Source organism: Caretta caretta, chromosome 3 (assembly GCF_965140235.1).
Source record: "Caretta caretta isolate rCarCar2 chromosome 3, rCarCar1.hap1, whole genome shotgun sequence".
NCBI lineage: Eukaryota > Metazoa > Chordata > Testudines > Cheloniidae > Caretta > Caretta caretta.
The window spans coordinates 162,633,623-162,657,641 of NC_134208.1; the positions used below are offsets into that span (position 1 = coordinate 162,633,623).

The 24,019-nt window shown below is 40.5% G+C and overlaps 1 protein-coding gene across 7 annotated transcripts in view; it reads right to left on the reverse strand.

Moving 5' to 3' along the window:
* The window catches only part of MARK1 (microtubule affinity regulating kinase 1), a 120,235-nt gene that overhangs the window by 27,353 nt on the left and 68,863 nt on the right, over window positions 1-24,019 (reverse strand). For 6 of the 7 annotated variants that reach the window (XM_048843233.2, XM_048843232.2, XM_048843235.2 and 3 more), the window contains exons 4-9: window positions 22,561-22,609; window positions 21,350-21,415; window positions 18,397-18,467; window positions 13,078-13,134; window positions 5,215-5,451; window positions 5,018-5,137 (exon numbers count right to left, since the gene is read on the reverse strand). In XM_048843233.2, coding sequence (XP_048699190.1) covers window positions 5,018-5,137; window positions 5,215-5,451; window positions 13,078-13,134; window positions 18,397-18,467; window positions 21,350-21,415; window positions 22,561-22,609 — 600 coding nt within the window. Of the gene's footprint in view, window positions 1-5,017; window positions 5,138-5,214; window positions 5,452-13,077; window positions 13,135-18,396; window positions 18,468-21,349; window positions 21,416-21,996; window positions 22,097-22,560; window positions 22,610-24,019 lie in introns of those variants that run through there. The other variant, XM_048843238.2, reaches the window with a different exon arrangement.

The window sequence follows — 24,019 nt, forward strand, 5'->3', positions numbered from 1 at the left end:
GACAGATGTTTAAGGGAATTTTTAGGGAATTATCTGCAACTTATAGCTTGAGATGTAGCCCTGCTAGCTTAATAGGTTCTTTCTATCTTTATAATTTTCTACAAGGCTTTTTTTAAAAAAAAAAAAATGAAACTACAGTATTATGCTCTGTCATTATCTCATAAGAATATTCTATTACTGTACATCTTTACACGCACAGGTTACACAGGCTGACATGCATGTCATATTTGTCTAAGGCAAAAAGGGTCAAGCAGCAGCACCTAAACAAGGCTCAGTGGCTGCAATTACCCTGCTCAGGAGCAAAGAAAGACTCCCTTAAGCGTGCACAGCTGGAGCTGCACTAGTGTATCTCTGGTGATGCTGGACTGATGCTTCCAGTTTACACTCTGGGCATTATGTTGTTTTCTGATGAGCTGTTTATTCTGACCTCCTCTCACACTCTTCTTAACTGTCCCTCCACTCCTTGTGCCCTCAATACTCTTCTATTTCCTTTGCTCCCCCATCTCTTCTTCCACGTCCTTGTCTTCTACACTCCTTTGTTCCAATTCATTCATCCCCCCTTTACTTTCTCCCTCACCCCCTTAAAATATTTAACATGCATTAAAATAAATAACCCCCCCCATCAAATTAAAAAAAAAAAATCGTGTAACAGTACATTTGCTAATCATCATTATGATTGGATGCTGAATCCCTGTCTCTGCCTCCCCTATCTGTGTCTCTCATACTCTCTGCTTGGACATTACCTAGCACAACGGGACCCTGAGTTTGGTTGAGACTTCTATGTGCTACTGCAAAACAAATAAAAATTGTTTTGAAATAAATTATAACTACAATTTCTTCAAATAATTTAAGAGACTGTGTAGAAATGCCACTATGTTCCCAAATGACTGTTGTCCTTTGCAAGACAGGGCAATAAACATTGGCTATGACCATTCATCTTTTCCTGTGGATTGTCTCGTTTCAAAACATATTCACAGTTCATCTCAAGAAAGAACTTTTCATTTAACTATTTCCATGAAATGCAACCATCTTTAATGTTATAGAGTATATCTATGCATTTTTGGGAGATTTCTTCCTGATACACTTTGCCATTCCTGAAGAATTATTCAGAGGGAATCCCAAAGCTCCGCCAAATTTGTTCCTTCAACATACCTACCTCCTGCTGAATAGCTAGAAACAATGCTTATCCTTCAGCTACGATGACAGGTAGCAAAGCCTCTTTAAAGATCGACACAAATGCCGCTCACCAGATTGCCAAAAGAGATGTGACCACCAATCTACCCTCCCCCTCTCCAAAAATGTCACCTCCACAAAACACGTCAGTTGAATCCCACTAAGAGAGAAAGGCTCAATTTTCCTTGGATGCAACCTGGTGTCTTGCACTACTACATGGCTGCCAAACTAAAGACCCATATTTGTCTTACTACGATTAATAGTACAAAGAACAAAATCTTAAAAACTGCTATTCAGATATTAGCTTATTATTATTATTCACTTATTAGCCAACTGATGTTTTGCTGACCGTAAGATCACCAGATATATGATTAAAATTCTGCCTTAGAAATAATCTTCATAATAATTTTTGCTAATGGACACAAACTGCTGCTGTCTTCTGGCCACAGAGTCAAATGATTATTTACAAGGAGTCTTATCACATCTGACTGCAAGGTTCACAACAGACAGAAGATGTTGGAATCCTTCAGTTTTTTAGTAGTATCCTCAGCAAATGTAGCAGGAATGCAAAACTGTTTCTACAATGATATTTTTGGCCAAGAGGAACCACCCTTCTGAAAAGCATCCCATTCCTCTCCTCCATCCCCACTAGACCTTCCAGCAACATGACTGGACCAATACCATTTCTGATGCAGTGCCTTTAGTTTTGTCCCTCTCCTTGCTATTCATAGAATCATAGAATATCAGGGTTGGAAGGGACCCCAGAAGGTCATCTAGTCCAACCCCCTGCTTGAAGCAGGACCAATTCCCAGTTAAATCATCCCAGCCAGGGCTTTGTCAAGCCTGACCTTAAAAACCTCTAAGGAAAGAAATTCTACCACCTCCCTAGGTAACGCATTCCAGTGTTTCACCACCCTCTTAGTGAAAAAGTTTTTCCTAATATCCAATCTAAACCTCCCCCACTGCAACTTGAGACCATTACTCCTCGTTCTGTCATCTGCTACCATTGAGAACAGTCTAGAGCCATCCTCTTTGGAACCCCCTTTCAGGTAGTTGAAAGCAGCTATCAAATCCCCCCTCATTCTTCTCTTATGCAGGCTAAACAATCCCAGCTCCCTCAGCCTCTCCTCATAAGTCTCTCCTCATAAGATCATATTCAGATCTATGGTTCAAGCTTCTCTAATCTAGTCCTCCATCTTTTAAAGATGGGTATGTTTTTAAGCTAAAATTCACTAATTTTTGTCAATTAAGTGCATTAATTTAGAAGTATTATCTAGTTACTGTTCAATTTCCAAAAAAGCCCACTTGCAGTAAAGCACTTTTAAAGCGTACCTCTTATTTCTTTTAGAGAACTTGAAATCTTGTCAATTTTAAAAAGTTCCAAGTAGTTTCTGGTATTGTACCTGCCCCTAAATCAGGGGTTCTCAGAGTGCAGCGCACCCTCACACTTTTTCCTAAAATTCTTGATTAGCTTTAGGAAAACCAAATAAATATGAACATATACATGTCCAAATCATTGTAATTTATTTATTGCTAGCTAATATGTCTGTTGTGAAAAGTGATATTTACAAACATACAAGTATCACTTTTCACAGCAGACTTACTCAGCCCTGGCAAGCCTGGGGACAAATTAAGCCCTGGATGGAGGGTTGGGGGAGGCAGTGGGGGCCAGGGGAGACGGGGAGGCAGTGGGGGGGCTAGAGCCTGAAGCCCTGCGGCAAGAAGCCGAAGGCCCCCAACTGGAGCCCGGGGCCTGCCATTGCATAGCTAGAGCCCAGGGCTGGAGCCCAAAGCTCCGTGGCCAGAGCCTGCTGCCCCACCACCTCCGGGCTGAAGCCCAAAGCCTGAGCCCCACCACAACTGGGAAGCTGGGGAACTCACTGGCTGCCTGCTCCTCCAGCAGTGTGCCCCAGGTGTCTCCAGAGGGGGGCAGGGCACAACCCCTGCTCCTGTACCCAACGTCCAGGAGCAACAGAGAGGGGGAGGGGACTCTACTTTGCCTTCCCCCCATCACAGCCCAGGAGGCTCTGGCTGCAAGAAAAGCCCCTGGTGGCCACATTTGAGAAACGCTGCCCTAAATATCCCATCAACATCTGTGATCGTAAAACAACATTTTCCTACTTTTAAAATATGCTTCCCTGTTCATATGGAAAAGGCCTACACAAACAAGGTTTATAATATTTACATAACACATACCAGCCTAAGGGCTAAGCCTACTACTCGAGGTGCTGTTTCTTCAGTTCCAATTTTACTGCTGCTGTTACTGGTAAACACCGTCTTGGGGAAAAAAAACCACACACCGGATCTCTTACCAGAGCACTATGAGAGTGTCATGCTAGTTAGTGCATGGCTCAGAAACAACAAATGACATTAACAAAAGAGTGACGCTGACTAAACAAAATACTGTCAAAACACACAAACTAAAAAGAGAAAAATATTCTCAAATCTTTTTCAGTTCCAAGAATCATATATATTAATTGTAACGGTAACAAGTGCAGCATTTTCTGATGGAAATGTGAGCTGATTTTGTCCCTATCGGTAACATGCTGAAGAGGACTAGAAGCAGCACTCAGGCAGATATATAAATTTCTTTCCAAACCATGTACCCTAAACTTTTCACCCCAAACAATACTTCATATCTCATTAATAAAATGCATTTTTGTGATGGTGCTCTCCTTCAAATTAAAGGATGGATTCTTGCCCAATGTTTCATTTCAAGAGTGCCTCAGATTGTTTATTCACTCTCTTTTTGCAGATATTTGGCAGTGACCCATTTTCTACCCTAAAAAAGCAGGCTCCTGTATGGCTGCCATCAGCAGCACTCTACAGGGACAATGATGGGATCAAAGAATAGGAGTATATGATTGTCATACTCATAAACACTGAGGAGCCAAGTTATGCCTCCAGGGTTTCCAAGAATCTTTAGTCTCAAGTGCTAGACCTGAATCTCTTTACAAGAAGAAACTTATAAATGGAAGGCTGGAAGAAGCCAATCATTCTGAAGTCAGCCTTTCAGCTTCTTGCAGTGACTAAGCTCTTATCAATGTATTCTCTAGGCAGGAATATAATGTAATTTATGACAACCAACCAATCAGAAGACGCCATTATCCAACTTCCATCCAACTGCTGAACACAGCAGTTATTCTGAAATGGAAAATGCTTGTGACAAATCACAAAGTAAGCCCAGCTTGAAAGAAAAAGCTGTATACAAGCATAGCTCGCTATGAATATGCTTCCTAGCCAGGCATGCAAGAAAGCTCAGATCACTACACTGGAAAGAAAAAACTACTTAAATGGGATGAATTCTCTGGAACACCATCCTCTGCTATGAAAGCAAATACATGAAGATGAAATAAAGGTCACTAGTGACTAATGCACATTGTACCTCAAACATTTTATCATTTGTTGTACTTTTTATTTCTGATACTGGATGGGCATTATCAAATAATAAATCTTTCTTTGCCACAGATCTCCAAAAGCGATATAAAACGGCAATTAGATTTGTGGTCTGAATCTATACACAAATAAAATATCAAGTTTACCATAGTAATGGCTTTCAATATTTGTGTTTATGATACCAAACAAAGGAAAACTAATTTCCCAATGCTCTTAAAGTGACAGTCCTTTGATCAGCCAAAAGTAAAGAAAGGGAAAAGACTCCACGGCCTCGCCTCAGATTCAAACTGCGCTGCCCTCTGCAATGCTTCCTGACAATCCTAGGCACTGCAGGCCTCTACAACAGAACTGAAGTGGGCTCTTGCTTTCAAAAACAATGTCCTATCTGGTTATTGGAGTAAGTAGTTCATTCTTGCTGTGAAGATAATTTCAGAAAGAAATTACTTACTTCTAAGCTCCCTCGTTTTATTGGATTCAGTACCAGTAGTTTTTTCAGTAGATTTTCACAGTCTGTGGACATATAGAATGGAATACGGTACTTCCCCCGTAATACTCGCTCCCTCAGTTCCTAAACAGAAAAGAAAATATATTCTTGACACTGAAAAGTTAGCAAATTGAAATTGAGATGTCAAATTTCAACTGTACCTTTAAATTCTGACCATCGAATGGCAAGGAGCCACTGACTAGTGTGTAAAGAATAACTCCAAGACTCCATACATCTACCTCTGGGCCATCATATTTCTTTCCTTGAAAAAGTTCAGGAGCAGCATAGGGTGGGCTTCCACAAAAAGTGTCTAGTTTGTTACCAATTGTAAATTCATTACTAAAACCAAAATCTGCAATTTTAATGTTCATGTCTGCATCAAGTAGAAGGTTTTCTGCCTAAGAGAAAAATATTGAAAGAAAAATGACCAAATTTATACATCACAATAAAGATCAACATATAAGTGTGCATCATTTGTTGATAAGAAAAGTTACATTTTCCAAAATATACGATTTGACTGTTTGACATTAGAGAACAAAGGAAACAAACCCTGTGAATGCACTACTTAGAGTATTGCTATTTAAAATATTCGGAGTCCAATTCTGAGGTGCAAATAAAGTTAAATTCAAAGGATTTATTGTTCAGACAATAATTTACAGTGCATAAAGCTAGACAGCAGTTAAAACTAGTTGACTGAATTCAAAAGCAATCTAGTGCTTCTAAATTGACAGCTTTGGCCTAGAAGACTTAACCAGTTTGATTTCAAAGGATATAAATGGAGTCCCAGGCATGTTGCCATGTGTATGGGTAGGTGTGGGAAGAAAAGGGGTTGATTCTCATTGATTAGTAAAGCATGCTGATTTGCAATTAAATATAACTTTTACACTAAACTTGGTACATTTTGCTAACTAGGAGGATACACTACATCTATATGCATTTATTTAAGCAGTTACGTAGATTAAGATATTTATTCTTATTTTTACATTTTTTATTGTGTTAGAAAATAGTGAATGATGCATTTCGTATTTACTAGATGATTAATTATTTACTTGTGATTTATGTCACGCTGCATTTGGATGAAAATTGGAATTCAAGTAACTGCACGAAAACAGCATTATAATATGTTTTTTATCGGTTAAATAGAACTACCTTAAACATGTCGCATATGTAAGAAAAAAGGTTGATCAAAACAAGTTTTGCATGCAAAAATAACTGGTTTATTAGACAAAGGAGGTATCTTTAGTTAGTAAATTTAACTGATTGTTTCTGGTCACCATGTCCTTCTAGATTTTTAGAACTAGCAGATCCTCTTCTCACACCTCATTTTTATTTAAAGACTGGAAGAGGAAAACAAGTTTTCCTAGTTTTTTCAACTCTCAGTCAGACTCGACTTTGAACTACATTGATTGGATAAACTGAAATGAAGAAAATATTCTCTGCACTAGGAGAAGAGGTTACTGCTATCAAAAACTGATTTAGCACTTCAACAAATGGTTCCGGGTGCCTAGCCAGTGACTTCCACCAGTTCAGTGGTTTGACTTTCTTTAAAAACTTCTGCAACAAATATGTATTGCTTAATTACTTAAATTTAATTATAGTAAGTTTAAGCCTTACTTAATTTTTAAACAGGTTTATTTTTTAAAAGAAAAATAATTTAAATATTGTTTTATTTTAAATAAATAAATCCATCTTAAATTTTAAAAACTTCCGGTTCTTTCTACCCTCATTTAGGACTTTAAAACACAAGTGTCTGCTTGGACAATAGATATTTCATGGTACTTTCTGTACTTTATTTCAGCATCCTTCACCAAAGTTTCCCCTCCTCCATCGTTACTCAGCATGCTTTAATAGCAGCAGCAGCAGCCAGGCAAATCTCAGAAACATTTACACTTCAGTAATGTGCTGTCTGTATTTACACAGGTGGACTATAGGACAGTTACTATAAAAGTTTTGTCAGCTTGAGTTTGTGGCAGTCAGTCACATTACCCAGGAGTAGTGAAGCCACAATGAATTATGCAGGTCAACACAAACAAGTGCTAAAGAAAATCTTCATACCACAGCATTCCCTCATCATTTGGATATGCCATGTGTTAAGGAGAAAACTGTTTTAAAAACATATAAAATGTTCCTAAGCAGTTTGATTTTGATTATTTCTAGTATCCCTCTCCCTGCAAAGCCAGGAGCCTTAGTTACCATGAGTACAACTGAATACACCTCAGAGGGAGAGAAATTCAAAATTAATATAAACACACCTGTATAAATAATCAAAAATAGAAAACATCCAATGTCTCGTGACTTTATGGAATTGAAGTAAGTGCTGGGTCCCACTGGGAAGCCAGGAATCTCCCACTTCCAAATGGCATAAAGTTCTCAAGTCTAACCCTGGAATAGCTCAAGACATTAGGCTTCAAGGCTGTCACATTTTAATATCTACAGCCACTGTTACTATCCCGGCATTGAATCCTACCATACCAGGTCACATACAGGTGCAACTTTGGAGGAAATGGCACAGCTGAGTGGAGGATGAAATACTTTTCTGCAAGGTTGATTATTTAAATCATCTCAGGGATTTGGAATGTTAGAATAGGCCCGGGCTTATTAGAGGGCAGAGGACAGGGAAATTTATCAAAAATGTATGGTAAGTACAAGTAGCATGTCTCTAATTTCTCAAAAGGCAATCCTGTATGTGTGTATTATACAGTATACATATAGATGCATATAAAATATTTTGTCACATTCAAATTTAGCAAAGATAAACTGCTAAAACAACAAATGGGTGAGATAGCTGTAGAAATGCTAATAATTTTTTGGTGAAATGGAATGTCTCAGCCACAATGCAGGGTTACTCTTCAGTTAACTGAAACAGCACTAATTTTGATAGTTGTATAATTCCTTGTAATATGCCAGTTCTGGAAGTGTGATTTGCTTAATTACTATATTGTTATTTCTCAGTGTCTGCACAGTGTGAAAATGCCTGTATTCCAATCAAATGATCGCCATAAGCAGACTGAAGGACTTGCATAATTGCTGAACAGCAAGTTTTCAATAATTTTACAGTGATTATGCAAGTAACTCTGATTGGATAGAATCCCTTTACTACGATTGGCTGTACTCAGAATTGAACCTGTATGTCCATGAAGACACCACTAAACCTTCTCTCCCACTCCAGATGAAACTGAAAAAAGTATTTACTCAGAAAACAAGAATATGTGGCTAACAAACTGCTAAAAGGTGAACCGGTTGTTGGGTTTTTTTTTTAATGTTAATCCCACCCCTTTGACTCATTTTGTTCTCCAGGATCTCAGTATTGCTTGCACTGAACCCCATGGACTTCTTTTAAAATCAAAGTGAACCAAGATTGGCCTTCCTCAACATTCCTTCCAACTACAGTCCAGCAAAGCTCTTAGCACACAATCGGTGTCTATTTGCCTTTACATTATTCACACTGAGAGAATCCCTGACTCTCCCTTCCAATTTGTTTTGAAACCATTTAAAAATAATACTGAGTTATTTTGGAGAGAATAACCTTTGCTATTCTGTGGGAAGTAATTAGGTGGATTGAAGAAAGATAATGAAAAGCAGGAGTGGGGGAAGGAAATACACAAGGAGAGAAGAAATTCTTGCTTATGTTAGTTTTTAAAAACTATCTTTAAACAATTTGATAGACCATTTTTGTAGCCTTAAACCTAGACTCTTCAAACAATTTCATTATAACTTGAGGATGCTTCCCGTTAACTTTAATCAACATACCCTCGGCTATACAGTTCAATCTTTGTTCTCTGAGTTTGTTCACCTCAGGCTATGACCATAATATATTAAAAAGGAAATATCCTCAAGTTATAACAAGCTCCTCTTTCTCTTTATTGGTTAATCCTTTACTGCTGATTCTTTTAGTTTTTTGTTTGTTTTTTGCGCATGCAAGAGACACCCCTAAAACCAATGACAAACACATTGTGGTCCTATACGGCAGCATACTGCCATCATGACTATCCATGTTCACATATGTGGAGATGATGTGCAGCAGATTTATTACCTAGCTCAAAGCTTCTCTTTCTTCCCCCTTCAATAGCTCTTGGTAAATATAGGAACAACAAGAGGAGGGCATGTCTCAGGATGTTTTTTCTCTGGCTTGTAAAGTTTCAATTCCCATGTCATAGAAGTACAGTACAATTTGCAACAGGAGTCAAGTTTCAGAAAAACACATTCAAACTACCAATTTATGACAAATTTTAGTCCAATATTACACCCAAGAGAAAGAATGATTCTGCTCTTTCGTAACACAGAGTCACCATCTGAAAAGTGTGGCTGATTTACTCATACTGTAGCTGGATGCACCCTGAAGGACCTGTTTTGTAACAAAGGGCTGCTATAGTCTGTTTTTCATTCCTCAGACTTTTTATGTTTCAGCAGAATCAGGTACTCCTAATAAAAAGCCAATATACTGCTATTTGCTTTACTCTACTTAGTTCCACTATGCAAAGCAATAACATACTTTATGTAGCAGTTCAAAGCAAAGAAAAATTTCCGGAAATGCTTCAGGAAACCACAATACAGCAATACACTTTGATATTTGCTGTCCTCCTACTAAGCCAAAAACTGTAGTTTGTTGATCAACAATCAGAAAGGAAATGGGTATCAGAGTAGCAAAAGACAAGGAGGGACATTAGAGAGAGATCAGATGCTTAGAGACCCTTGATCAAGACCTCCTCTCAAGCAGAAGTTTTGACATTTCTTGTGTGACATCGCTAACAGATATGTAGGCTGTTGATTCCAATTGACAAATAGTTCTTGAATGTGAAGTTCTTCACAGATTATTCAAGATTGCTTGCAGGTTTTCTCCTAAGGCAATTGGAAAGCACATTCTGTAGGCCAAGAAGGTGGAGCGCCACTAAAGTTATGTTGCAAGTATAAATTCCCAAAGACCTGAGCATTGCATGAGAATATTTTCAAAGACTAAGGCCTCATCAGTCTTTGTATTTAACTCACATCCTTCAAAAGGCCATTCTTCTCTGGTAACCTGTACCTCCCTAGGAACGCCAGACACTTGCAGCTAGGATGATTGTCTCATGTCAGCTGAGGTTGCCACAGACCTAGCTGCCACATCCAAAGCATCAAGCTCTGCTTGGAGAACAAGCATGTAACATGCTGTCCTTCAGTAATCAGCTCTTTAAATTCCTCTCTGCAGTCCTGCGGGATTTTGCCAGTGAATGCTGCAATGTTTTCATTATTCAGAAAGTCATTTTGCCAACAGCAATTGATAGTTGGTGATTCTCATCTGAAAGCTTGCCGAGGAGTACTTTTTCCATCCAACAAGAGTAATTTTCTGGACTCCTGTCCCAGGGGATAACTTGCTAAGGGCCCTCGTGTCCATCTTTTGTAGACTGCAGATACCACCAGGGCTCCTAGAGTAGAATGTGAGTAAAGCAGCTCAAATCCAGAAGACAGGACCTGGTACCAATGCTCTGCACTTTTTCATGTAGGAACTCTCAAGGCTGGTGTTTGCCAGAGCAGTTTAACAGGATCCAAAAGGCCTTCAATTAAAGGCATTCATTAGACAACTTGGCATGGGGGTGTGCAGCATGTCCAGGAGCTTGTGAGACCTCTCCTGGACCACTTCTACCAGTACCTCCGGTGTGTTCGTCTCCGTTCTGAGCAGTTCTTGGAAGGATTTGTACTCATCAAATTTGAGGCTGATTATTGCAGAACCACCTCATCAGGAGATGGTACATTAAGATTCTCAGTCTGAAGCTCTACATCAGAGCCACGATGCAGATGCTCACCAGTAATGAAGGTTCTTGAATAGTTTTGGGTGCTACTCTCTGTAACAGCAGAGATGGAGCTTAGATCTGGACATGACACAAATGCTGCTCCCCTTGTAGACTGAAAACCCCATACGTCCAGTACTATCAAAGGTGCTGGTAAGCATAAGGACCGGGGGGGCCATGGTGGAGGACACCAGGGATTAGGATCCCTAGGTCTTTTGGAGATAAGGTAACAATAATAAACCCTGGATTCCCTTTCAAAGATGTAAGTCATTGTTCATGACCCTAGTGAACAAGAAGGCTCTTTGCTATCATCAGAAGCTGAGGGCTACTACTCCTGAAGTAGTGGAGCTGAAGCAAGATTCGTAGTAGGCAACTCTCGTCCCTTGTTCTAGCCAGTACCCGTCTGCGAAGTACATGGTACCAGAGGAGGAAAACCTTAGTATTAGCTAACAGTGGTGAGTTGTTACAGATAAGACAGATCTCCTAGTACCACAAAATTCCTCAGTACTGAGAACTCAGATGCCAAGAGGTGGTGAATCCACAACACTGGTACCAGGGTGGTTGGTACCGAAGATGCTAATACTGTATGCTTCAGTGCTGCACAAGTAGTACCTGGTGAAGTTTTTCAGTCTGAGGAGACCAATACTGGGGCTCAGTGACCGGAGTCCAAATGGGTCACAAAGGGACCTAGCAGACAAATGCAGAAGATTTATGCTTCTTAGAGCTAGTTTCCATTGTAGGAGAACTAGATCTTCTCCCTTTAACATCAGAATGCCTCTCTTCCCCCTTGTCATTAGAGGTGAGAAAGAAGACTGTTCACATCCAAGGAGCAGCCTGATGAGGAGGTGACAGCAGTACTTTCAGATGACAACTGATCAGGATTTTCTGCCCCAGGGATCTTGGGGTCTTAGGATGGATACATGCATTTTTCCATTAAGAACATTTTTAGATATGTCTCACTAGCTTTCTGCATCCTCATTGAGAATGATTTACAAATTGATCACCTGTCAATAACATGCCCTTCCCCAAACATGAAACACATTTGGTGTGTCCAAAGTTAAGAAGCATTACTGCCTCGTTGGAAAGGCAATTCTGAAACCTTGGCAATTTCTGCTTCACCATAGCAAGCAAGATGCTGTGCTGGGTAGATCCAGAGAAAAACAAGTTCCCTACAACAGGTACAGAAAATAAAGAGGGAGGACAAAAAGAGGAAACACTACTCTAATCACTAACCTAACTATCCTCGCTGACAATAACAATTTACAAAGAACAATAAAGGCTGCACAGTGAGTGAAAGCAGTCAGACACTGCAGTACTCCAACTCTGGACCACCAAATACTTAGAGAGAGTGAAGAAGAACAGATGAAAAAAAACACATCTCTTACAGATTTTTAAAAGACGTGATCAGTTTAAGCATTTTACTATAAATTGTCTTAATCTAGAAACCATGATAGCTGGCAGCATTTATGACTATAATAAATATGCATTAAAATGAGCTTTTTCATTTTCAATTTGTGGATATTTGTATATCATTAGTATGGGTCACGATTCTGTCACAAAAAGAAAAGGAGTACTTGTGGCACCTTAGAGACTAACAAATTTATTTGAGCATAAGCTTTCATGAGCTACAGCTCACTTCATCGGATGCATTCAGTGCATTTGGATTCTGTCACAGGTATTTTGAGTAAAAATCCCTGACGTTTACTAAAAATACCTGGGGGGGGGGGGGGGGAGAAGGAGAGGGGGAGAAGAGGACAAGCAGAGTGCTGCTGGGCCTTGCAGCCACTCCTGTCCCGCCACTGCTCCCCCGCAGCAGGGGCTGACCTAACCCTGATCAACTGCTGCTTTGGCAGTCACAAGGCTGCTCTGACCATACCCCAGAAGTTACAGAGGTCCCAGAAAGTCCTCCATGACAGAATCCTATCCTTAATCATTAGCTATAATTTTTGGTCTTCTGGTTAAGGCACTAAACAGGGACTCTGGAGATCTAGGTTCTTTTCGTGTCTCTGTCACAGGCCTCCTTGTGATGTTGGGCAAGCCACTTAATTTCTATATACCTCAATTCGCCAAGTATGGAATGAAGACAACAGTACCTCCCACCTTCGTGGGGGTATTGTGAAGATAAATTCATTAATGTGTTTGAAGCACTCATACTACAGCAATGGCAGCTATGTGGAAAGAGAGATAGGTGAACTTGCTCTAATACTGTCAATTAGTTATGTTAAAAAAAAAAAAAAAAGCAAAACCACAGAAACCTACCTTGAGGTCACGATGAACAATGCACTTTTGATGGCAGTACTGCACAGCAGATACAATCTGAAACACCAACATTTTCAATAAGAATTAATTTGAATCCCTATATAATTAGGGTTTTTCATAGCTTATACTTAATTTTGCCTCCTAGTATGCATTAGTGGAGAATTAAGTATTTTTACATACAGGGAGTGTAAAAATCCTTACAGTAATTGATGTTCTCTTGTTTGTGCATCCCCAATGCCGGAGATCGGGACTTTTTTTTTTTTTTTGGACTAGCAGTGCTTACCAGCCTGAGCCTGTGCTTCCAGCGCCCTTGTACCCCCTTCAAGGTTATAAAAAGTTATAACGATGGAGTCTTTTACCCCCTCTGACGTTTTTGGAGCTACAGCCTTTGCCAAAGGTGTAGGAGAGACAGAACTTTAATACACAGAAACACCCAGAGCTCTTTTTAGTAGAGAAAGAGGTCTGCACACAAAGAGAAGGATCCTGGGAGCCCAGATTTGAGACTGGCCTCAAACATTTATGGAAAAAGTACATTTTCAGCCTGGCCTCTTTGAACTTCTGTATTCATTTTCAAAACGCACAGCAAACTGAGCATTTGCTAAATATACGCCCTTCCCCTAAGCAAAATAAACATTCAGTAGAAGGATGGAAATACCACATAAAGGGCAATATTTGAAACCGGGCGATTTTGGCTTAGCAATGAAGACTGAGAACCCAGTACTAGGCAACCAAGAAATTAAGAACAAAGTTACCCAAATGAAACCTATACCAAATATAATTCCTAATTTATACATAAATATTTACTAACTAATCCTATGCAAAACACAGAAAAAATGGACAGCACTAGTCATTTCATCTCAGCCTATGCCACAGTTAGAAGTTACTGAGAGGTGGCTAGCCCACATTGACCCTTTTCTACCCTGGGGGGCGGGGGGGGTTTGCACAAGGGCTCTGAGCTGCAAGCGCAAGCGAACAAGTACTGCTAGTCCAAAAAGATCCAAATCTCCTGTGCTGGCAGCGCACAAACACGCTAAAATGGAATACGTACAGACAATCACTCAAAGAAGAAATATACATTTAAAAACGTATCCACTATGTTTTTATTTTCACGAACGATATGCCATAACGTTTATATCCTATGCTATTAAGCTGCCACATTATAAATTACTAATTTGTTGATATTAATCTTTTAACCCAGAGGACACACTCCATAAACAGGAAAAGGTATTTTTATGCTATTTATCCTTCTAGGGTTAAGCATCCAAAACTTCAGGGTAAAAGATTTCATTACATAAAACATTCCTCAAAGTAAAAGAAATTTTCAACATATGAAGGGAATCACTTTAAATTAATTTAGCCCATTGAATGTGGTATCATTCTAGTCAAATTACTTTATTCAATACAGTACTAGCAAATGCTGTTAGAATGACTATATATCACAAACTGATGTAATGAAGATTTTTAAAATTTTAATAAATATAGAAATTCCCTCTTTCAGACTCTCTCCTCATACTTCGCAAGCAAGCTGGCTAACCTAGTGAGGAGGGCTTTAAACTAGGTTCACCGGGGGAAGGAGACCAAAGCCCTGAGGTAAGTGGGATACCAGGAGGAAGCACGAGCAGGAGCGTGCGAGAGGGCAGGGCTCCTGCCTCATACTGAGAAAGAGGGACGATCAGCGAGTTATCTCAAGTGCCTATACAAAATGCAAGAAGCCTGGGAAACAAGCAGGGAGAACTGGAAGTCCTGGCACAGTCAAGGAATTATGATGTGATTGGAGTAACAGAGACTTAGTGGGATAACTCACATGACTGGAGTACTGTCATGGATGGATATAAACTGTTCAGGAAGGACAGGCAGGGCAGAAAAGGTGGGGGAGTTGCACTGTATGTAAGGGAGCAGTATGACTGCTCAGAGCTCAAGTATGAAACTGCAGAAAAACCTGAGTGTCTCTGGATTAAGTTTAGACGTGTGAGCAACAAGGGTGATGTCGTGGTGGGAGTCTGCTATAGACCACCGGACCAGGGGGATGAGGTGGACGAGGCTTTCTTCCAGCAACTCACGGAAGTTACTAGATCGCAGGCCCTGGTTCTAATGGGAGACTTCAATCACCCTGATATCTGCTGGGAAAGCAATACAGTAGTGCACAGACAACCCAGGAAGTTTTTGGAAAGTGTAAGAGACAATTTCCTGGTGCAAGTGCTGGAGGAACCAACTAGGGGTAGAGCTCTTCTTGACCTGCTGCTCACAAACCGGGAAGAATTAGTAGGGGAAGCAAAAGTGGATGGGAACCTGGGAGGCAGTGACCGTGAGATGGTCGAGTTCAGGATCCTGACACAGGGAAGAAAGGAGAGCAGCAGAATATGGACCCTGGACTTCAGAAAAGCAGACTTTGACTCCCTCAGGGAACTGATGGGCAGGATCCCCTGGGAGAATAACATGAGGGGGAAAGGAGTCCAGGAGAGCTGGCTGTATTTTAAAGAATCCTTATTGAGGTACAGGGACAAACCATCCCGATGTGTAGAAAGAATAGTAAATATGGCAGGCGACCAACTTGGCTTAACAGTGAAATCCTTGCTGATCTTGAACACAAAAAAGAAGCTTACAAGAAGTTGAAGATTGGACAAATGACCAGGGATGAGTATAAAAATATTGCTCGGGGATGCAGGAGTGAAATCAGGAAGGCCAAATCACACTTTGAGTTGCAGCTAGCAAGAGATGTTAAGAGTAACAAGAAGGGTTTCTTCAGGTATGTTAGCAACAAGAAGAAAGTCAAGGAAAGTGTGGGCCCCTTACTGAATGAGGGAGGCAACCTAGTGACAGAGAATGTGGAAAAAGCTAATGTACTCAATGCTTTTTTTGCCTCTGTCTTTATGAACAAGGTCAGCTCCCAGACTACTGCACTGGGCAGCACAGCATGGGGAGGAGGCGACCAGCCCTCTGTGGGGAAAGAAGTGGTTCAGGACTATTTAGAAAAGCTGGACGAGCACAAGTCCATGGGGCTGCATGCGCTGCATCCGAGAGTGCTAAAGAAGTTGGTGAATGTGATTGCAGAGCCATTGGCCATTATCTTTGAAAACTCATGGCGATCCGGGGAAGTCCCGGACGACTGGAAAAAGGCTAATGTAGTGCCAATCTTTAAAAAAAGAGAAGAAGGAGGATCCTGGGAACCACAGGCCAGTCAGCCTCACCTCAGACTCCTGAAAAATCATGGAGCAGGTCCTCAAGGAATCAATTCTGAAGCACTTAGAGGAGAGGAAAGTGATCAGGAACAGTCAGCATGGATTCACCAAGGGCAAGTCATGCCTGACTAATCTAATTACCTTCTAGGACAAGATAACTGGCTCTGTGGATGAGGGGAAAGCAGTGGACGTGTTGTTCCTTGACTTTAGCAAAGCTTTTGACATGGTCTCCCACAGTATTCTTGCCAGCAAGGTAAAGAAGTATGGGCTGGACGAATGGACGATAAGGTGGATAGAAAGTTGGCTACTTTGTCGGGCTCAACGGGTAGTGATCAATGGCTCCATGTCTAGCTGGCAGCTGGTATCAAGTGGAGTGCCCCGAGGGTCGGTCCTCGGGCCGGTTTTGTTCAATATCTTCATAAATGATCTGGAGGATGGTGTGGATTGCACCCTCAGGAAGTTTGCAGATGACACGAAACTGGGAGGAGAGGTAGATACGCTGGAGGGTAGGGATAGGATACAGAGGGACCTAGACAAATTAGAGGATTGGGCCAAAAGAAATCTGATGAGGTTCAACAAGGACAAGTGCAGAGTCCTGCACTTAGGACATAAGAATCCCATGCACTGCTACAGACTAGGGACCGAACGGCTCGGCAGCAGGTCTGCAGAGAAGGACCTAAGGGTTACAGTGGACGAGAAGCTGGATATGAGTCAACAGTGTGCCCTTGTTGCCAAGAAGGCCAATGGCATTTTGGGATGTATATGTAGGGGCATTGCCAGCAGATCGAGGGACGTGATTGTTCCCCTCTATTCAACATTGGTGAGGCCTCATCTGGAGTACTGTGTCCAGTTTTGGGCCCCACACTACAAGAAGGATGTGGAAAAATTGGAAAGAGTCCAGCGGAGGGCAACAAAAATGATTAGGAGACTGGAACACATGACTTATGAGGAGAGGCTGAGGGAACTGGGATTGTTTAGTTTGCGGAAGAGAAGAATGAGGGGGGATTTGATAGCTGCTTTCAACTACCTGAAAGGGGGTTCCAAAGAGGATGCATCTAGACTGTTCTCAGTGGTAGCTGATGACAGAACAAGGAGTAATGGTCTCAAGTTGCAGTGGGGGAGGTTTACGTTGGATATTAGGAAAAACTTTTTCACTAGCAGGGTGGTAAAACACTGGAATGCGTTACCTAGAGAGGTGGTGGAATCTCCTTCCTTAGATATTTTTAAGGTCAGGCTTAACAAAGCCCTGGCTGGGATGATTTAGTTGGGGATTGGTCCTGCTTTGAGCAGAGGGTTGGACTAGATGACCTCCTGAGGTCCCTTCCAACCCTGATATTCTATGATTCTATGACTCTCCTGTTACTCAAATGACTGAATGGACTTTGATCAGTTTCCCAAAAATATCACTTCTAAGAAGAAAAAAAGCATGTAGTTTTGGACCAAATGGAGAATTTTAGAGGAAGTTGTGAACATGCGACAAAAAATAAGGCTAAAACATAACTAAATTTAATTTTCTCTATTACAGAACCTATAATGAAATGAAGAGATTTGTATGAGGAGACTTCAGCAAATAAGTTAATTTGATATTAAGTTAGTTTCTTTATATGGTTATTTTGCATCTTAAGTTTGAAAAAATTAAACACCAAGTTATATAAATCGCTTATTATATCTAAATAAACGAAAGTGCACAAGTAAAACCTGCCCCTAATCCTCTTCGCAGTAACCATATGTGAAGATTAGTACTCAGGAAAGAAGTGATGATGATAGAATATTTTAAAGAGTACCCCTAATAAAATACATGATTTATTATAAATGAGTAAACTAAAAGTTTATATCGCCATATAACAACCTCACTGAAGAACATCTGATTATTTCAGGATACTCAAAGAGTTAATAAAATCTGGAGTGAGTCATAATGAAAGAAATTTAGTTTCTCAAGAATATCCATTAACAAAAGCTTAAACAGTCTTACTATTTTTAAATTATGCTCAGGAAATAGGTATTTGCCTCCTGAGGGATTTTTCCATTCTAGCTTTAATACACATCACTACAACTATGAGCTTTCACTTTTTAAAAAAATGTGCAAATATTTTTGAGTTAAAGTTCATTAAAAATACTGTAAACAGAAACAATTTCATACCTGCCTAAATTTTGCACGGGCCTCCTTTTCTTTCATTCTTCCATGTGCAACTAAGTAGTCAAACACCTCTCCTGAACCAGAAAAAGATGAAGCATAAATTATACTGCTCAGGCTTTATTATTTATACCAGACTATCAAGAAAAATACCCACATACCATGAATTTGGGCCAGATGCTCAGCTAGTGTTAACAGTTGTAGCTCCATCAACTTCAATAGAGGATATGACCCTCTATGTACAAAAAACCTCAACATATATATTGTGACAAAGTTCCTCCTCTGCCTTGGTGGGTCCTGCGCTTATTGGCAGATTTTCTCGACTCAGAGGTTCACAGCAGCCCTCAGTTTGGCCACTTTCGTGGCTCAAATCTGCCATTCACTCACTTAGCCTCATCACTGGCCAGCATGGGGAAAAGGAAGAAGAATAATGCCTGCAGCCTCTGCTGATCCACCTAGTGGATCGGGGAACAGGCCAGAGACCTTCCCTCTGGTGGAATCCACAGTCCAGTTCAACTCCTCCGATATCAAGTAAGGAATTGGGGGGATAGAGGGATGGGGGGAACCCGGGCCCGCCCTCTACTCCGGGTTCCAGCCCAGGGCCCTGTGGATTGCAGCTGACTACAGTGGCTCCTCTAACAGCTGTGCGACAGCTACAACTCCCTGGGCTACTTCCCCATGGCCTCCTCCCAACACCTTCTTTATTCTCACCACAGGACCTTCCTCCTGATGTCTGATAATACTTGTACTTCTCAGTCTTCCAGTAGTATGCCTTCTCACTCTCAGCTTCTTGTGCCTCTGGCTCCCACCTCCGCGCACGCACACCAAAAACTGAAGTGAGCTCCTTTTTAAACCCAGGTGCCCTGATTAGCCTGCCTGTCTTAATTGATTCTGGCAGCTTCTTGATTGGCTGCAGGTATTCTAATCAGCCTGTCTGCTTTAATTGATTCCAGAAAGTTCCTGATTGTTCTGGAACCTTCCCTGTTACCTTACCCAGGGAAAAGGGACCTACTTAACCTGGGGCTCATATATCTGCCTTCCATCACTCTCCTGTAGCCGTCTGGCCTGACCCTGTCACAATATGTGTAAAAAGCCACCCACCCACGTTACCGGCTGGGCTTATCAAGGAAAAACACTGTCTGCAGGTTTCAGAAAACTAACTAGTCTGTTTATTAAAACCATTTCAAACATGCCCACAGTCCTGAGGAGGAGAGAGGGGGAAGCAGTCAGGAAAGATTCCTTTTTACTGCTTGTATTTGTTTTCACTGTTCAGACAACATAGTTACTGCAGACCTACAAGAACAGATTCCTTCCTAGTAAGACTTCAGTTTTTTAAAATTCTTATATTAAAATGGGCATTAAATGAAAGACCAATTTAAAGTGCAGTTAGAGTAATAAAGAATACCATTGTAAAAGGGATAAGGTTCTAGGTGTAAGGGGTGGCACCTTATACACCAGACTTGCACTGCATGTCTTCACATCACTTTTATTTTGTGAGAAGTTTAAGGCCAAGAAGTTCTTCACCAAATGGCTCTCAGATTCTCATTGCTAGTGGTCCCTCTCCCCGACGGTATATGACAAACAGCCATCTCCAGTTGGTGGAAGCTCTATGCCCTTTCTAAACAGCCATTTCCCCATCTAAATGAGTACCAATTGTGTTCCCAAAATCCACCTGGCTTTCTTTTCAATCTGCCTGGCCAGCTGTCCCATGTTCTTATCCCCAACTCCCAGACCTTCTTGCCTCTGTTACACTGCTCTGACACAAGGTGAAGACGAGAGGCAGGTGCTCTCTCTATTGGTGATGTAAGTATAAGGATGGGAGACACACAAGGCCTGAGCCTCTGCTAGAATGAAAGTCAGATTATCTCCTGGTATATTATAAAAAAAAACTACACAAACATCTGTAAAATAAAGTAATCTACTATGCATAACACTGTTAATTGACAGCAGAACTGTACCTTAAAGTTCTGGTTAGGGACTCTGTCATAAACAGAGAAAAGGGTAGCATAAAATCCTCTGGGGCAGCTGTACTAAATCGCTTTACCAGTAAGGGATTAAGAAGCTCAATAACCTTGTTGGCACCTGACCAGAAGGACCAATAAGAAAAGAAAAGAAGATACTTTCAAATCTGGTGGGGGGAGGATTTATTTGTGGCTCTTTTGTTTTGTTCCCTCTCCAGACGGAGACAGAGACCAGGCAGGTACAACATCTCCTGAAAACATACCTGAAATGAACCATCTAAAATTACAAAAATTGTAAGTAAAGCAAGAAAATGCATTAGGTTATCCTTTGTTTTGGCTTGTGAATTTTCCCTTATGTTAAAAAGGTAGTTTAATTCCTGTTTTGTAACTGTGAAGCTGAGTCAGAGGGGAATCCTTTGTGTTTTAAATCTTTTTATTTACCCTGTAAAGTTAACTTCCATCCTGATTTTGCAGGTGTGATTCTTTTACTTTTTTTTTTTAAATAAATAAAGTTTTTCTTTTAAGAACCTAATTGATTTTCAGTGTCCTAAAAACCAAAGGGTTTGGTCTGTGCTCACATTGTTAATCAATTGGTTGGTATTTTATTCTCAAACCTCCCCAGAAAAGGAGGTGAAGGGGTTTGGGGGGATAGGGACTCCAAGTGACCCTTTCCTGAATTTTTGTGTAAATCACTTTGTGGTGGAGCAATACCATCCAAGGACAAGGAAAGGAATTTTTGCCTTGGGGAAGTTTTTAACCTAAGCTGGTAGAATATAAGTTTAGGGGTTCTTTCATGCAGGTCCCCATATCTGTACCCCAGAGTTCAGAGTGGAGAAGTAAGCCTGACAGACTCCATGAGGCAGACAGACAACATGCAATACACAAGACGTAACACAACCCCAGATGTCAAGATTGGTTTCAGTTGGGTATCTGTGCATGAAGATTTACTTTCCACTTTTCAGTTTACCCACAAAACTGGGAGTTCAACAACTACTTACCTCCACTGGCATATTCCATTACCAAATACAGTGTCTTTTCTGTTTCAATAACTTCAAATAATTTTACTGAAAAAAAAAGGAATGAAAGCTTGCATCAAACAGCAAAAATTCATCAAAATTTTTAAAATACAGCCCAAACACTTATTCTTTAAATTAATAAAATTTATTAACCAGTGATACCACCAAGCCAGATGATTTAAACAGTTTTGAAAAAAGGAGAATTAAGTTGTAAGAACATCATGAATATATAAAATCTTCTACAACTTTCTCAGGAGTATTTCACAAACACTATACAAAAATGAAATTCATGCTGAAATTAGTGTTTAGTTCCACACAGGAATTCTTACCAAAAAAACACACAAAAATTCCAAGTAAATTACTTCTCTATTCCAACCGCTCCCGGTTAGAGAAGTTGTGGAGTTTTGATCAACTTAAAAAGACACAAAGTTTTGGTGCCAAACGGAGCAGGTATTCTAACTGAAAGGCTTTCCCAATCAGAATATAATACTAATAAAACTACCACGGTCACAGGTGGGACGGAGGGGGACCAGTAGGAGCTTAGAATGCTGGAAATGCAGCACACTCAGCTCTAAAAATGGAGACAAGGGAGTACCTATTATGTAATAACTTGTATACCTTGTCCATACCTTGTATGCAACAAGCCCTCTGGCCGATTCAGGAACATTAACTGTCTCTGGAACAAGACTGTCCAGCCCTCCTCAGCCAGAAGAATTGTCATCACAAAGTAGGGCTCTGAAGGTGGGGGGAACTAAAGCAGAAAGGGAAAATTACATACTTTGTAACTTGGTTTCTCTGAAGATAGCACTTTGCAGGTTTCTTGGTCCTAGGTCCTAGTTTCTTAGTGAGAGTGGCAAAACTCATTAGCGCAAAGGCTTTTTAACCCATCTGAACAACAGTAAGAGTACGAGCCAGATCCCCTACTGGCCATCAGACACCACCTCCTTGCTGAGTGTTAGCCCTTTCCTCTAATTGAGCAAGTTATCCTTTACGAGCCAAATTTCTGCTTGCCTTACTCATGCAAGTAGTCCACTGAAGTAAACAGGACAAGAGCAGGATCTGGCCCTGAGTGTACATTGTTCATCCATCTTAAAGATTTAATGGATCAATAAAAACAAGTATCTAAATATATTCAAACAAAATAGATAAGAGTATAATATTAAAGTCACCAGAAAAACAAATCCAATTCCTACCTATACTGGGATGATTCAATATCTTCATTATTCGTACTTCTCGAAACAACTGTTAAGAAAACAAAACAGCTTTATTCAAACTACGTTTACTGGGGAAGAGCTACTTCAGACATGTTTCAGAGTAGCAGCCGTGTTAGTCTGTATTCGCAAAAAGAAAAGGAGTATTAGTGGCACCTTAGAGACTAACCAATTTATTTGAGCATGAGCTTTCCTGAGCTACAGAGTGAGCTGTAGCTCACGAAAGCTTATGCTCAAATAAATTGGTTAGTCTCTAAGGTGCCACAAGTCCTCCTTTTCTTTTTACTTCAGACATGCTACTTTATATGGGGAATGGAAGGTGAAAGGCAATTTAAGTAGATATTAAGATAGCCTTTTATGTTATAATCCAGTACTAGATACAATTACATTATTCACTGTACTAGACATCAGACTCATTTTGTGGACAGCGCTGTACTACATTTTTATTATAACATTTGGCTGGGTCTAAAAACCTAGGGCCACGTACTACCTTCAATGCACAACAAAACTGCACTTGTTTCAAAACAAGGTATGCAAAAATATATGTAGGCTCTTATATAGTAACAGCTTTTAGAGTTTCCACTGGCTTGAAACAACAAAGGGCATTTGCAGGACCTATTGCTATTTCTGCCCTTTGCTTATTTGGCTATTTGCATATGCAACTAATTACCCAGTCTGTGTACATAACTCCGTGTGTGTGTGTGTGTGTGTGTGCGCGCGCGCGCATGACTTCATGTTTCTGGTGTTGGGAAAAAACTGGACTGTGAAGTATAATTAGGTTTTAGGGGGTAACACACCACGAAGATGAATGGAATCAATTCACACATACCAGAGCTGAACAATACCTACATCAGGTCACATCTGAAAGAGTATACATCCATAAGGGCTACACAATTTTTTAGTTTTAAGACCATATAAAGTCTGCCAGGCATGCAACAGCGGTAACAACTGATGATTCTTTCCACCCCCGCTCCCTGCCCTTACTGAAATTGAGAGATGTCTTGAAAATCTCAGCTTTTATTTAACAAAAATTCTAGCACGCATGGTTGCAGAGAAAAGCTTGAAAAAGTGAAGTGAGCATACCCTAAAGGCAAAAAAAACCAAAAGGCAAATTAAAAAAAAATCTGGAGTTCCTTTAAAGTCATGATTTTTGAACATTTGGAGTTTGACAATACTGAAAACACCTGAGATTTCCTTCACTGAACAATGAACATACTTCTGTTGTCAAAGGTATTCTCTGTGCTTGACTGCTCTCAAGCCTTATGCTTAGGATGGATGTGTTGTAGAAGGCCTGAGCAGAAATACAGGAAAGCTTTGGCAAACTGTCCGCTGTCTCAGAGACTATGAATGCTACATCCTGTCCCTTCTTTGACAAAAGCTGGCAAAATCCACAAGTGAGGTTCAAGAGCAAAGACAGCAGTAACCTCTGGACACCTCTGGG